Here is a 13,933-nt window from a genome sequence, read left to right on the forward strand (position 1 = left end):
TTTATATTTAAAATTTAAATGAATTTAAATTTGTAATTGATTTCTTCAGACTTATTTTTTCAATTTTTAATTGTTCTGTGTAACTTTCAATTCTGGAATAACGTTCCGTAAATTTCTTCTTTTTATGCGTCTTTTACGTTCTCTTGCTTCATTGAAGATTTAATTAAAATGTAAATGATTTATTATATAAAAAATTGTTATGTAATTATAATAATATAAATATATTTCACACAATAGATTTCTTATTTCTATATTTTAAAAGAAGTTGCGCTATATAAATTAAATAAATAAATAATATTAAATATACAAAATACATATGTTATGCGAGAGAAAATTCAAACTACCAATTAAACCTTTTCTTTTACACATATTTGAAATCTGTGAAGATGTAAATAATTTACCTTTTTTTTTGGCAATCGTTAGATTTCTTTTTACATTCGCATTGTAATTATCTCGTCTTTTTTTAGTAAAGAATTCGTGCGCGAGTGCAATTTCATCCTCCAAGTACCATCGCAGAGGACCTCGACAACGCTTGCAACGTCCTAAATATGCTATGCCCTTGGCTTCAAGAATTCTGCGTTGAATTGGATACGGTGGTCGACCGGTGTCCTGAATACGGAATTTTACTCCGGGTCCACCACTATCCAGGATCACGTTCGTCAAGGATGACACGTAGGGCGAATTTCGCATATTGTAGCGTTTCTCAGGATCTTGAAGTTTCTCTTCGCAACAGAATCCATAAGGTTTCTGCGGTAGCTGTGAACGTGGCAGTCTTGTGAAGATTCGTTTGCTCGGTACTTTCTTCATGTTATTGTAAATTTTTTTTCAATCAATTATATATTTTAGGATATTAGATTCTTTATCTGAATATATAAATTCTTTTTTTAAGAATCATTTTTCTTTTTCATCGCAATTAAATATATTGCTGAAAAGTCACATTATTGATTGTAATTCTGTGAAATATTTTCTTTTGATTTTATTTGTGAATTAGTGTTAATGAAAAACAATTGAGAGAAGACTAATCATATACTAAATGAAAAATTTAATTATGTTGCTGTTGGGAAAACTTCATTTCTTTAGTCCTTTTAATCTTCATTTTTATATTTTTAATTGCAATCACATTTTATTTAAAAAAACTTTTTGTTAACAATATATAAGGACAATATAAAATTATTATTCAAATTTAAATTAATGTAAAAATTTTGTACATTACGAGTATTGTATTTGTGAATTAGTGTTAATGAAAAATAATTGAGAAATGTTTAATCATATACTAAATGAAAAATTCAATTATGTTACTGTTGAGAAAATTTCATTTCTTTAGTTCTTTAAACATGATTTCTATTTGTAATTGCAATCATATATTTTTTATTTAAAAAAACTTTGTTTTTTAACAATAAAAAGGACTATAAAATTATTATTCAAATTTAAATTAATGTAAAGGTTTTGTATATAAGACAACTTATAAAGGAAGAAAAAAATAGCTAAAATATATCAAGAATTTCTTCAAAAAGGAGAGATATTTAGTATTTTTAATTTCTTTATAAAAAAAAATAATTCATCTCGATACATGTAATGTTAATCTTATGCTTTATCAACAAAATTTTAAAAGTTAGCGGATTGCGTTTGCAAACTCATTCATTGATTGACCAATCAGAGCAAAGGAATCTTAGCCAATCAAAAGGTTTCGCACTCCGAAGGGTAAATTTACGAACGCAACTTGCAGAGAAGAATTGGCATAATTTTACACGCTTTTCTTATTTAAAAAAAATTCCGTCTTTATATTTGTAACATAACATTTTTTTAAAGTGTCTATACAATTAATAATTCTTTTACGTGCAAATATATAGTATTATGAACTCTTCTTTGAGATTAGGTTAGTATCGTGACAAGATGCAAGCATGATTTGAATCACGGTTCAAATTATGAATTCGTCCACCTTGTCGCCGAGTACTCTAGGACATTCAACAGGACAAAGGACATCGGAATCGCAGGATTCAGAACTGACTTCCAGTGCGACTCAAACGTCCAAGATTCTAAATCAGATGAAAGCCGAGTTACAGGAGCAAAAGCAGCGGAAACAATTTCTCAAGGAGCTGCATGCCAAGCGCGTACAATCCTTGCGAAAGGAACTGGACTATCTCAAGGCGACAGAGTGGAGATATCAGCCCATAGATCGGTAAATAATCTTTTTTAAGTATTTATATTCTCTTCTCGAATTTCTCTTGTGCTTCTTTTTAAATTTTGTATTATTTACATCAAATATACTATTAGATAGTGAGAGCACAGAGATAGTTTAATTTAAAAATAAAAAAAAAAACAGATGAACCGAACACTAAGCTTAACATAAAATATAAAATATTTAGATCTTATTAATGCACAGATACTCTTATTAATTTACAGATACTTGGATAGAAGTCAAAGAAATTAAGTATGCTGTCATTAATCTATAACGGATTTAGATATGCTCTAAACTTTGTACATACGGATAAAACCAAGGAAGAAGAAAACATAGATGAGATCATATCTCGTATAGAGTATGCAAAAGAAGATGCAGGTGCGGATACAGAGGAAGAAGAGTATATAGAGAAAAAAGAAGCACTGAGTGAACAAGGATGTTATTACAAAACAGGATGTATCACTTATGTTGCAAATGATCATGTTCTCATAGATGATTGCTATCCATTTGAGAAGGAGGATGAAACGACCAGTAATCTGAAAGTGGGTGATAAAATTTACTACTCGCTATATCTGCGAGATACAAATGCGGAACCAAAAGTACGAAAAATTATCTATGTGATAGACGACACCTGGGATAATGCAAATGCCAAATTAAATAGAGACGTAATTCATAAACATATGATATCAAAAAGTATAGTCGCTAAAGTAACGAAACGCGAAGGTCGAATCGCCTTTGTTGAGCCTAATAATATTCGTATTGATTTAAGCAAGGTACAAACCGATTTTATTCCCCTGGTCGGCGATTGGTTAACATTAGATTCCTTGGTCGAATTAGATCGCAATTCTACAGATTTGAGTGGCGAAATCATAGAGGTGGATAAAATCAAATCGTTACGATCTAAACTAGATGTTGGAGTAATAACGAAATACGATCCACGAAATGAAGTGGGAATAATCGATAAATGTGTGATATTTCACAAAAGCGTCTGTGAGCCAGGTTACATTCCTTGCGTTGGTGATAAAGTGGTAAGCGATAGCATAGAAAGCGATCAAGGACAGTACAGTTGGAGATCACTGATCATAGTTCCATTAATTCAGGTAAGAAAATTTATATCATTTTATATATACATATACATCTGCACACATAAAATATAAAATTCTGAATATTTTTCTTATATTTTTTTTCAGTTTTCAGAAAAATCCACTAAATCACTAATCACAACTAATATTTCTTCAATATTAACAGATAATAATGACTTACTAAAAAACAAATGTGGAATTTTCATAGATAATCACTTGAAATTCAATTTGAATATAGAAGAAGAAAGCAGCTTGATGGTTTCTATACGAAATAATGGCAGTTATACTCATATGTTGCGGGGTGGCTCTTTCATGCCACAAAATGTCACTGCGTCTCAGTTGTCATTACAGTCGCCGATAAATACAGATATTAATACAATAATAGAACCTTCTGGCAGTGTTACATATACATTCAAATGTAAAGCAAAATTTATCGGCATGTCCCAGGAGTTGTTTATCTTTCACTTTAAAGATTTCAAAATCGGTAGAATATTTTATATAAACGTCAAAGCGATAAACATTTCAGAAAAGATTGATTCCGCGTCTGGTAGACAAAAAAATATATATAATAAAATTAACATAGCTAATTTGAAAGAATTAAATGAGACTACATGTATTCCTGGTGTAAAGCCATTTAAATCACCTGCGTTTATCCAAGTACGTAGCGGAATATTCAAAGTACCGCAATATATTTGGGATGCGGTCCTGGATATTATGGAGAATGGGAAATCGCCGGATCAGCGTGAAGTCGCTATTGGAAATCTGATGCCTTGTCTTAAGAAACAGCTTTCCTTCCATACGTATAAGGAACGTTTTCATATTTTATTGTATCTCGAGGATATAAGTGAAAAGCTCAACATGCAACAATATAGTATGGAAAGCGCAGTTATGCGACGACACGGAGAATATCTTGCACTTGAAGTGCCAGGATTAGTGGAAAAACGACCTTCTCTTGTTCTTGGTGATAGAGCTATAGTATCTTTCAAATGGGATAATTCTCGAGGTATTATATTTAAAAGTCTTAAATATCTCTGCTTTTTTATATCAATTTATTCTTAATTGCATAATAATAATTTGTAAACAATATAAACTGGATTACAAATAGTATCAAGATATTAAAAAGTAATTGTAAAATTATTTTTAATCTATTGACATGCATATATACATATATACTTATGTTTTTCATTTTTTCTTTATAACATAGGACAGACAAAATACGAAGGCTTTATTCACAAAGTCACAGGCAGTGAAATTTTCTTAAAATTTAATGAGAAGTTTCAGGAACAGTACAATAGAGAGGATTGTCAGGTGACATTTAAATGCTCAGAGAGTTTTATTCAACGTTGTCACAATGCTATTAATTTAGCTTACAATCGTCTCGGACCTGATTTTCTGTTTCCTACAAAAGTGCAGCAAAAAGAGCCACAGTTTTATTTGGAAGAATATGACATCAAGCAGAAATTTAGTCACGCACAAGTTCATCACGAACACAATGAATCTTCTAATAGCATCTCTCTCAGTGATAGTCTGTCAGGTTTTAATAATGAAATCAAAATGTCTTCACGAAAATATTCAGTAGCAGAAAGACTTTTAAACATTAAATCCATTGAATCATCCTCACTTGAAGAAATAGAAACATTGAATGCAAGCATAGAAATAAATCAGGATTTTGAAACAAATTTACCAAAGAATATCAATAATAGTAAAACTAACATAGGCAATACCACAGTTTCGAGGAAAACAGATGAAATGATTGCAGGCTTCGATGATGAGATAGAATCATGTATTGCTCAAATAAAAACACGGAAATTACATTGGTTCAATGAAAAATTGAATTATTATCAAAAGGAAGCTGTAAAGAACATAATACAGGGATTAGCGCGGCCATTACCCTATGTGATATTTGGTCCACCTGGAACAGGAAAGACAGTGACTTTGTGTGAGACGATTTTGCAAATTCTGGCTGTGATTCCTGAAAGCAGACTTCTTGTAGCGACTCCATCAAACAGTTCGGCAAATTTAATAACAGAACGTCTGTTGGACAGCAACATACTCAAGCCTGGTGATTTGGTATGATTAATTTTTGTGTAAATCTTTTTTTAATGCTTTATTTTTAAATATTTTATTCTTTATTTTTAAATATTTTATTCTTTGCATTTATACTCATTGTATATTTGATATTGTATGTCGTAGGTTCGATTGATAGCTCAGCATTGCTTAAACGACGATATCATTCCTGAAAAACTGCTACCTTATTGCGCTACAGCAGAATTAGCTGCAGAGGGTTCGGTCAATCGTTTTTGTCATCGCGAGAATCAACCAAAATTGAACTGCACTATGTCGATTCTAGGTCGTCATAGAATCACCATCGGCACCTGCGCTGCATTGGGAATACTACATAACATGGGCTTTCCCCGTGGACATTTCTCGCACATCTTAGTCGACGAGGCCGGTCAAGCGACTGAGCCGGAGATTATGATTCCTTTGAACTTCATTCATTCCGAGAATGGCCAGGTGATTCTTGCGGGTGATCCGATGCAACTTGGACCTGTCGTGCAGAGTAACTTGGCAACAGAGTTTGGACTCGACGAATCGTTTTTATCGAGACTGTTGCAGCAATTTCCTTATCAAAAAGATCCGGAAAGATTCAAGAAATTCCATTACGATCCCAGACTCGTTACGAAACTCGTTATGAACTATCGAAGTTTACCGGAGATATTGAATTTAACAAATTCGCTATTTTATGATTCGCAATTACAGCCACAAGTATGTATGTGCAAATTATTATTTAAACCTCTATTATGTTATAGTTAGTTATAATTTGTTTAATTATTTAGATATCATCTGAGAACAGTAAAGAAGCTAAACTATTAGAAATGTTGAGAATGGAACTACCTGATAGACCTGACTCATCGCCACCAGCTGTAGTTTTTCATGGAGTTGATGGTAGGAATCTTCGAGATACGGCCAGTCCAAGTTGGTACAATCTCGAAGAAGCAACACAAGTTTACGTATATTTATTGAAGCTATACAAATATGGACTTGAACCGGATGATATAGGAATTATAACTCCTTATCACAAGCAGGTAAACAGATATTTTAAAATAATTCTCTATCACTTATAAAAATCGCCGATATCTTATTTTACGAAAAAAAATTTTTTTTTCAATTAAGGTATTGCAAATTAGAGATCTGTTATTGGCGGTAGATCTTAAATTACCAAAAATCAGTAGTGTGGAAGGATTTCAAGGCCAAGAAAGGAAAGTGATTATTCTATCGACTGTCAGGTCATGCAAAAATTTAGTTAATGAGGATATTAAACATGCACTAGGATTCATTGCTTCGCCAAAAAGACTTAATGTTTCGATTACTCGAGCACGAGCTTTGCTTATTATTGTGGGAAATCCAAAATTACTCTCTTCAGATCCATATTGGAGAAATATTCTGATGTATTGTATCGAAAATAATGCCTATGCAGGATCTAATATTTTATTTTCAAATACAACAGATTTTATATAATATAATTAGACATTATTGATTTTTTATAATATGAAATGTGCAAAAATCATAATTAGCTAATCATTATGTTATACAGGATTTCCCAACCTTATCGTACCATCCGTTTATGGGAGACTTCTAAAATTATTTGGAGATGATTTTTTCTCAGCGAAAATGTCCCGAGGAAGGTCATCACTTTTTTTAATGTTTCCAATTTCAAAAATTATGTATCTTTCTACTATCAACTAAACCTTAAATTAAAATTCTATTAAAGTAAACTTTATCAAAAATTAACTAAAAATTGTAGTTTTGTTAATAATTTATTTTCAGAAGGCTTAGTTTACAAAAAAGCTTTTATTTTCAATTGTTTATAACTCGAAAATTATTGGTGTCTGTATATTTTCGCTGAAGAAAAATCGCCTTAAGAATCTCCCATTAACGTGTACAGTAAATCTAGGACACCCTGTATATTAATAATATAACATAATGGTTAACAAATTGTAATTCTTGCACATTATTTATGATAAAACTATTAATATTTAATCAATGGAAGCTAAAAAATATTTTAATGTTTTGAATAAAATATGTAACTTTTATTTTTCAGAATTTTATACTAGTATAAAATATTTAAAAATATTTAAAATATTTAAAAATATTAAAATATTTTAAATATTTTAAAATAAGATATAAAAAAAACTTGAGAATAATTATTTTGACTTACCAGAGATATATTACGATTATGATCTTTTAAATGAAAATGTTACAATAAATATAGTTGTTCATTGTGGTTCACTGCTAGGTTTGCAATCATGATCAAACATCAATATTATTTATTCCATGTATTATTAATTTTGTGAATTATTATAATTACGAATTATTCAATACAACTAATATGATATATCCTATGTGTAAAAACTCCTATGTGTAAGAAGCTAAAAATGTCATTATAGAGACATGGGTATATACAATAAATGTGATACTTTCTCTTATATGTATAAAATGTTACAGATTGTTTTTATTATATTTGTTACAATATTAAATAACAATTCCAAAATATTGACATCAACGAATAAAAATACATTCGTCATTCATAATGTCAAGTTGTGAAATTATCATTACTTTTTTAAACTTGAGTGACACAATACATCTCAAGTTGCATTAATGCTGTAGTCGGAGTTGGAATATTTCTTTTATATATTACTTCTCCATGTTGTATCAAGTTGTCACAAATCCAAATTCCATGAATATTGATACTAAAACGAAAAAGAAAAATTATTTGAAAAATCGTATAAATGCAAGGAAAATACATTGAGTTTCAAACGTTTATAACAATTATATGTAACAGCAAAATGAGAAAATCTCTCTTTAAATAATAATTAATAAAAATAAACAAAGCAAGGGAAAAAAAGGGACAAAAGTATACAAAAAAGATAATTATTCATATAACTTGCATTTATGAAATATAATACAAAAACATACCTTAAAATATATGTTATTTACACAGAAATTAAATTAGATTTTAAATACAATACAAATTATATGAATTATTTTGTTTGAAGCATTAAGTTAATACATTTGTGTTTTAGTATATATCTATGATCCAGATATATAAATCTCTTTTTTCTTATCAAAAGTTATGTATTAAATTAATATATGATACTGTGCGCGCAATATGATTGTGAATGATACTGACCTCTGTTAGTTCCACACTATACTTACTGGGTCTTGATTTTTTGCTTTTAATTTTCTCTCAATTAGATTCTCTAGTGCCTCACTTCGTACGCTCAAAGTTTCAATCTTCTCGACCAATTGCTGATATGGCGATGCTGGCTGTCCACCCATTACTACGTGTCCTAATTTGCTGTCAATTTTAGCATCTAAACGCGCGTTACGGATTAAGTTTACAATCCAGCATTCTGCTACATCCGCCTTCATATTCAATTTCTCTGCAAGCATTCTATAAAAGATAAAAATAATTGATAAATATTAATAGAATATAATTGTTTTTGCCAATCATAATAATATAAAAATAAAGTTTACATACTGGATACTAATGCATTGATGAATTCTGCAGAATGTTTCGAAAATCATTAATCGTGCATTTTCTACGAATTCATTCAGTAAAGCAATTAAAAAGAAGTCATTAAAGACAACAGTCTGGCATTCTTGTAATTTCTGCCGAGCGCCATCAAAGTCGAAATTGACATACAAATGCTCGAGAAATTCTGTGATGGGATCCCGATAGGTATAAGATTCCTATATGAAAAGACAAATTTTAGTTAACTATCTTCCCTTATATATATATATATATATAGAACGTTTCACTAAAATATCAGCAAATATCAAAATTCAAATAATTTTTTGTAACTATAAATTTCTCAAATTTAAAATCCTTTTTCTTAGTAAAAATTGGATTAAATATATTTTATCATTTTACAGATTGGATTAATTATTTGATGAAAAAAAAACTTGCTCACAAATAGTGATGAGTGACTAATTTTCATGTTTTATATAAAGAGATTTATAACTTTAAGATTTTAACCTGTTAATAAAGAGATTTATAACTTTAGGATTTTACCTGTTGTATCACTTTTACAAGATCCTTCAAAATAGAACGCCGAGAACGATTGACAATAACTGCAGCAGCCAAGTAACGGAGTATATGTGGACACATTGTTTGAATAGCATTTAAATAACTGTAACAGTATTAAAAGTATTTCTTAGCTTCTTTTATAAACCAATTTTCACTAAAATTATCATTATATATTTTTTTTTAATTGTACATACTGTGGCCGATAGAGGAACATCTCGATGATGAGATCTCTGCCCTTCACATGATTGAAGAACACAAACAAACTCCAGTGAATGAGCCATGTGCGTTGTTGTAATACTTGCAGTGAATTACCAATAACATTACTGTCAATGTATTCTCTCAACTTGTTTACATCTTCCAATGCTGTTTCCCAATTTTGTACAAGAATCTCTGATGCTAATTTTCCCCATAAAACATTCAAATAATTCTAGAAATTAAATACATTTTTTTAGCATAGCATATTATATAAAAAAATACTTTAGATTTATAAAAAACTAATAATACCTTATCAGTAGGGGGCATAATCAGCATATAAAAGTATAAATACGATGTGGAGACAGAATAATTGCCACACTCATAGCGATATTTTGCTAGCTTTACAAAGCTATCCATCATTTCTACCCTAAACTATAAAATACAAATAGAATTAAATTATTTAAATCAATCAAGTAAATTTTTTTACTTAAATATGCAAATTTAAATAAATTTAAGTAAATTTAAATATTTCATCATTTTGATATATATTAGATCTGATATCTTCTTATTATTTAATGTGGTATATTCTACCTACATCTGATTCTTGAGTGAGATAATTATTAAGTGCTTTGGAATCACGCATGTTTTCCATCTTCTTCATAACTTCCTCGTTATTCATAAGAGCCAAGACTACAGAGACATTATTCTGAAGTATGCTGAGCTCTTGGAGTACATCAGCACGTCTAGCTTTTATCTCCTGCAACAAACACGTTGCTCCAATTTACGATCATCATATAATATGCATACAAGATTGCAATCCTTGCACAATTTCTTGTACGCAACTACAATGGCATATATAACACAATAAAACTACCTCCGGCACTTCCACGTTTGGATAAAGCTGTTTCCTAATATCGATAGTGTAATCAATCATATTTGTCTTACTGAGAATATTGAGCTTCGCTTGCAATAACTCATCTTCGTCGTAAATCTGCAACATACCACATATGACATAACCAAAACGTCGTATCGCATCGCGTGGCCTGGCTTTTTCGTACCTGTTTCGCCGACAAAAATTCCAGAAGAGGAAATACCAAGTGTCGATCCAAATATTGACCTATACGAGATGTTAAGTCAAATTTCGCCATTGTATTTTCCGTTTTATTCGCGTTAATTGCGTTGTCGACGACGAGAGACGGAGACATTTACCGCGTGTGAATAGCTACTCCAACTGCAAATAGGCCGGGTCTTTCGCGCATGCGTGGCGCAGTGACGTCACACGTCAAACGTCAAGTGCAGTGACGTATACATAAGTCTGTTCTTTTCTATTACTAATTTGTATAATCAAACATTTTTCGCGGATTTAAAGAATGTTTTAATTCGATTAATTTATTTAATCTGTATTTTTAAAAATATCTGTATTTTTTAAAATATTGTTTTAACAAAGTAAATAAATAAATGGTCAGCTATGTGCAAGAGTGACAGCGCATGCGTGAAAACAAGTCTCCCATTACTTTAACCTGTGGAGAACCACTGATATGCAATGGAGCTTTTGTGACTTTCCTTACAATTTTAGACGTTTTTCTATTGACTGAAGAAAAACTCGAATTTTTCGAAAAATGCCGCCGAAAAAAGCAGCGGCACCGAGTAAGAAGGCGGAGCAAAAAAAAAAAGAGAAAGTTATTGAGGTAAGAAGTGATCGACTTTTCATCTCTAACCAAAAAACTTTAAATTTCCACATGTTTCTTAAATGATGGAATATGGAACTGTGATAATTTATGTTTTAACTTTTATTAATACGTATGAAATATATATGCTTTTATTAATACTTAAACTTTTTCTTTTTTTTTTAAGGACAAGACGTTTGGCATAAAAAACAAAAAGGGTGCAAAGCAACAAAAATTTATTCAGCAAGTTGAAAAGCAAGTAAAATCGGGCGGCGTAAATCCGCGCAAGCTTGAGGATCCTAATGTCAAAAAATTGGAAAAAGAAAAGAAGCTAAAAGAGCAAAAAGAATTGGCACTTATTTTTAAGCCTGTTCAAACACAAAAGATAGATAAAGGTACTGAATATATTGATGAAGTAAAAATTATGAAATACTATAAAATAAGGTATTTTTCAAGTAAAAGAAATACTACAATGAAACTACATTTGCAGGCACAGATCCCAAGTCTGTTGTGTGCGCATTTTTTAAACAAGGACAATGTACAAAGGGAGATAAATGTAAATTCTCTCATGATTTGAGCATTGAACGAAAAGCTGAAAAGCGTTCATTGTATTGCGATATGAGAGATGATGATAAGGAAGAGGATACAATGGATAAATGGGATGAAGATAAACTGAAAGAAGTTGTGGAAAAGAAACATGGTGGTGGTAATCGTCCTACTACTGACATTGTAAGTTGTGCAAATAATTAATTAACATTCTTGAAAAGTCAATCATTGAAAATTCTGCTCAAGAAAGAATAATATGAAATAAAATGTTTTTTCTTTTTACAGATCTGCAAATACTTCTTGGAAGCAGTAGAGAAATCAAAATATGGTTGGTTCTGGGAATGTCCATCTGGTCAGAAATGTATTTATAGGCATGCTTTACCTCCTGGATTTGTCTTAAAAAAAGATAAAAAGAAGGAAGATAAGAAAGATGAAATCTCCCTGGAAGATTTAATAGAAACAGAAAGAGCCAATTTAGGACCTAATCAGGTATGAATATTGCATTAAATATAATGAATTTTATACAAAAATAAATTTTACATAAAACTCAATATTCTGATATTTTTATGCAATAAAAAATTTTAACAGACCAAGATAACTCTGGAGACATTCTTGGCTTGGAAAAAGAGAAAATTGAAAGAAAAAGAAGAACAGGCAATCAAAGATGAAGAGAAGAAAAGAAATGATTATAAAGCTGGTCGTCAAATTGGCATATCAGGAAGAGAAATGTTTTACTTTAATCCAGATCTTGCAACAGGAGATGGTAAGATCTTGTTGGCGAGATACAATTTTGCTTAAATTCTTATAATAAATTTAAATCATTAATTAAATCGCGTTATAGGTATCGACGAAGGAGATGAAGCAATATCTAGTTATGTTCGCGAAGAAGATGATTCTGAAGATGTACAATATAGAGAACTTGATATGGATCGTCTCGCTTTTGAAGCTAGCGAAATTGACACTAATGGTATCACTGTGGCTACTACAGATCGATTAAAGGTCAACAATATCACCGATAACGATGAAGATGTTACAGGTTATATATAATTATAATTATTATATTAATATATTCTTAATCTACTAGTAAACCATTTCAAATTTAGAAGCATTTGTAAATTATGTATAAATTAGACTAATACAATTTTAGAAGCCCATAAATTATAATCATTGTTATCAATAGATCGTCTTTCTAAACATAAGAAATTTTTAATCTTGCACACAAAACGCGAACAATGAATGTATATTAATTATAGTATCACTGAGTAATATTAACATAAAAATTTATATTTTAGTAACTGTGGAAGAAGGTGCCGCGGCGATAGCTATTAACGAAAATCTTTTCGTGGAAGAAGATTTAGAGGGTTTAGAAGAAGAATTAGGGGACCTGGACTTGGAGGAGTAATCCAGTTGTCCCGATCGTGCGACTCTCCTCACTACATCATGTTGCTCCTGTGTTTTATTTCTTTTAATACGTATTGCTCAGATAACCATTAGTCTGAAATGTGATGTATATTAATATAATTTGCATCCTATTCTCACACAACATTGTATAATTAATATTGCAGCTCAGTGTTGCATTTATACATTTCAGGTACATGTATAAAGAGCTGGTCTCACGCAACCACCTGATACCTAGATATAGCATAATGATCCAATATCAATTTAATTGCTATCTTTGCTCTTGAATTTGTCTTTTTATAATGTCGAGTTTATATCCAATAATTATCCGTGAATATCAAAATATTTAATGCTATACATGAAATAATACACATGTGCGTATGTTATTTTTATAATACTCCTGTGTATGTATGATTTTTCTTGATAAAAATAGAAAAACGAAATATAATAGAACATTGATGTACATTATTAGAAGTTTGGCTATATTTAACTGCATGATTGATTAATGAATAGAAAAATTCTAGAAATTTAATAATAAAGACTCTAGAATATCATTAATTTATTAAATATAATTCAAACTTACAATATTGTTATATATATATATATAATTTAAAATTGTTTTTTCTAGAATGATTAATTATCATTTCTGTGTTATCTTTAATCGAATTAAATTTATGTTTTTATACTTTATTTATTATATATATGTACATATATATGCAAAGCAATGAACGCGTTAATTTAAATGTATAATAAGTTTTAATTTGACACTTGTTTC

The 13,933-nt window shown here is 30.2% G+C and overlaps 4 protein-coding genes across 5 annotated transcripts; 2 read left to right on the forward strand and 2 right to left on the reverse strand.

The window, feature by feature from the left end:
- Positions 1–66: 66 nt before the first annotated feature.
- Positions 67–807, reverse strand: LOC114943770 (uncharacterized). The gene is made up of 2 exons (XM_029319481.1): positions 402–807; positions 67–146 (listed from the first exon to the last, which is right to left on the reverse strand). Exons 1-2 carry the CDS (start codon positions 805–807, stop codon positions 67–69), a joined length of 486 nt encoding a protein of 161 aa, XP_029175314.1.
- An 888-nt stretch (positions 808–1,695) lies between these two features.
- Positions 1,696–7,750, forward strand: armi (probable RNA helicase armitage). Its single transcript, XM_029319498.2, has 7 exons — positions 1,696–2,179; positions 2,404–3,279; positions 3,370–4,264; positions 4,466–5,331; positions 5,455–6,027; positions 6,099–6,347; positions 6,436–7,750. Exons 2-7 carry the CDS (start codon positions 2,434–2,436, stop codon positions 6,778–6,780), a joined length of 3,774 nt encoding a protein of 1,257 aa, XP_029175331.1. The 5' UTR covers positions 1,696–2,179; positions 2,404–2,433; the 3' UTR covers positions 6,781–7,750.
- Positions 7,751–7,754: 4 nt separating this feature from the next.
- Positions 7,755–10,792, reverse strand: eIF3e (eukaryotic translation initiation factor 3 subunit E). 2 transcript variants are annotated; one of them, XM_029319499.2, is made up of 9 exons: positions 10,606–10,792; positions 10,422–10,538; positions 10,143–10,304; positions 9,857–9,979; positions 9,547–9,779; positions 9,338–9,455; positions 8,804–9,015; positions 8,479–8,716; positions 7,755–8,012 (listed from the first exon to the last, which is right to left on the reverse strand). In XM_029319499.2, exons 1-9 carry the CDS (start codon positions 10,750–10,752, stop codon positions 7,983–7,985), a joined length of 1,380 nt encoding a protein of 459 aa, XP_029175332.1. In that variant the 5' UTR covers positions 10,753–10,792; the 3' UTR covers positions 7,755–7,982. The 2 variants fall into 2 exon arrangements, with proteins under 2 accessions (XP_029175332.1, XP_029175333.1); XM_029319500.2 differs by having other exon boundaries at positions 8,453–8,716.
- A 253-nt stretch (positions 10,793–11,045) lies between these two features.
- On the forward strand, positions 11,046–13,611 carry LOC114943785 (zinc finger CCCH domain-containing protein 15 homolog). Its single transcript, XM_029319501.2, has 7 exons — positions 11,046–11,235; positions 11,402–11,609; positions 11,705–11,943; positions 12,046–12,249; positions 12,349–12,523; positions 12,602–12,796; positions 13,053–13,611. The coding sequence occupies exons 1-7, from the start codon at positions 11,167–11,169 to the stop codon at positions 13,160–13,162; spliced, it is 1,200 nt and encodes a 399-aa protein (XP_029175334.1). The 5' UTR covers positions 11,046–11,166; the 3' UTR covers positions 13,163–13,611.
- Positions 13,612–13,933: the final 322 nt, after the last annotated feature.

The sequence above is a fragment of the Nylanderia fulva genome, unplaced genomic scaffold, assembly GCF_048542155.1.
Source record: "Nylanderia fulva isolate GAGA-0341 unplaced genomic scaffold, ASM4854215v1 Scaffold10, whole genome shotgun sequence".
In the NCBI taxonomy this organism is placed as follows: Eukaryota; Metazoa; Arthropoda; class Insecta; order Hymenoptera; family Formicidae; genus Nylanderia; species Nylanderia fulva.

What these genes read in the sequence shown, in the direction of transcription:
- LOC114943770 (XM_029319481.1), bottom strand. Translation starts at nt 807, where the DNA reads ATGAAGAAAGTACCGAGCAAACGAATCTTCACAAGACTGCCACGTTCA. An exon ending in AACGATTGCCAAAAAAAAAG is followed by an intron (nt 147 to 401) that starts GTAAATTATTTA and finishes TCTTCAATGAAG; the next exon opens with CAAGAGAACGTAAAAGACGC.
- LOC114943785 (XM_029319501.2), top strand. Translation starts at nt 11,167, where the DNA reads ATGCCGCCGAAAAAAGCAGCGGCACCGAGTAAGAAGGCGGAGCAAAAA. An exon ending in AAAAAGAGAAAGTTATTGAG is followed by an intron (nt 11,236 to 11,401) that starts GTAAGAAGTGAT and finishes TTTTTTTTTAAG; the next exon opens with GACAAGACGTTTGGCATAAA. An exon ending in CCAATTTAGGACCTAATCAG is followed by an intron (nt 12,250 to 12,348) that starts GTATGAATATTG and finishes AAATTTTAACAG; the next exon opens with ACCAAGATAACTCTGGAGAC.
- eIF3e (XM_029319499.2), bottom strand. Translation starts at nt 10,752, where the DNA reads ATGTCTCCGTCTCTCGTCGTCGACAACGCAATTAACGCGAATAAAACG. An exon ending in ATCTCACTCAAGAATCAGAT is followed by an intron (nt 9,980 to 10,142) that starts GTAGGTAGAATA and finishes TGTATTTTATAG; the next exon opens with TTTAGGGTAGAAATGATGGA. An exon ending in CATCAATGCATTAGTATCCA is followed by an intron (nt 8,717 to 8,803) that starts GTATGTAAACTT and finishes TATCTTTTATAG; the next exon opens with AATGCTTGCAGAGAAATTGA.
- armi (XM_029319498.2), top strand. Translation starts at nt 2,434, where the DNA reads ATGCTGTCATTAATCTATAACGGATTTAGATATGCTCTAAACTTTGTA. An exon ending in CAAATGGGATAATTCTCGAG is followed by an intron (nt 4,265 to 4,465) that starts GTATTATATTTA and finishes TTTATAACATAG; the next exon opens with GACAGACAAAATACGAAGGC. An exon ending in TAACTCCTTATCACAAGCAG is followed by an intron (nt 6,348 to 6,435) that starts GTAAACAGATAT and finishes TTTTCAATTAAG; the next exon opens with GTATTGCAAATTAGAGATCT.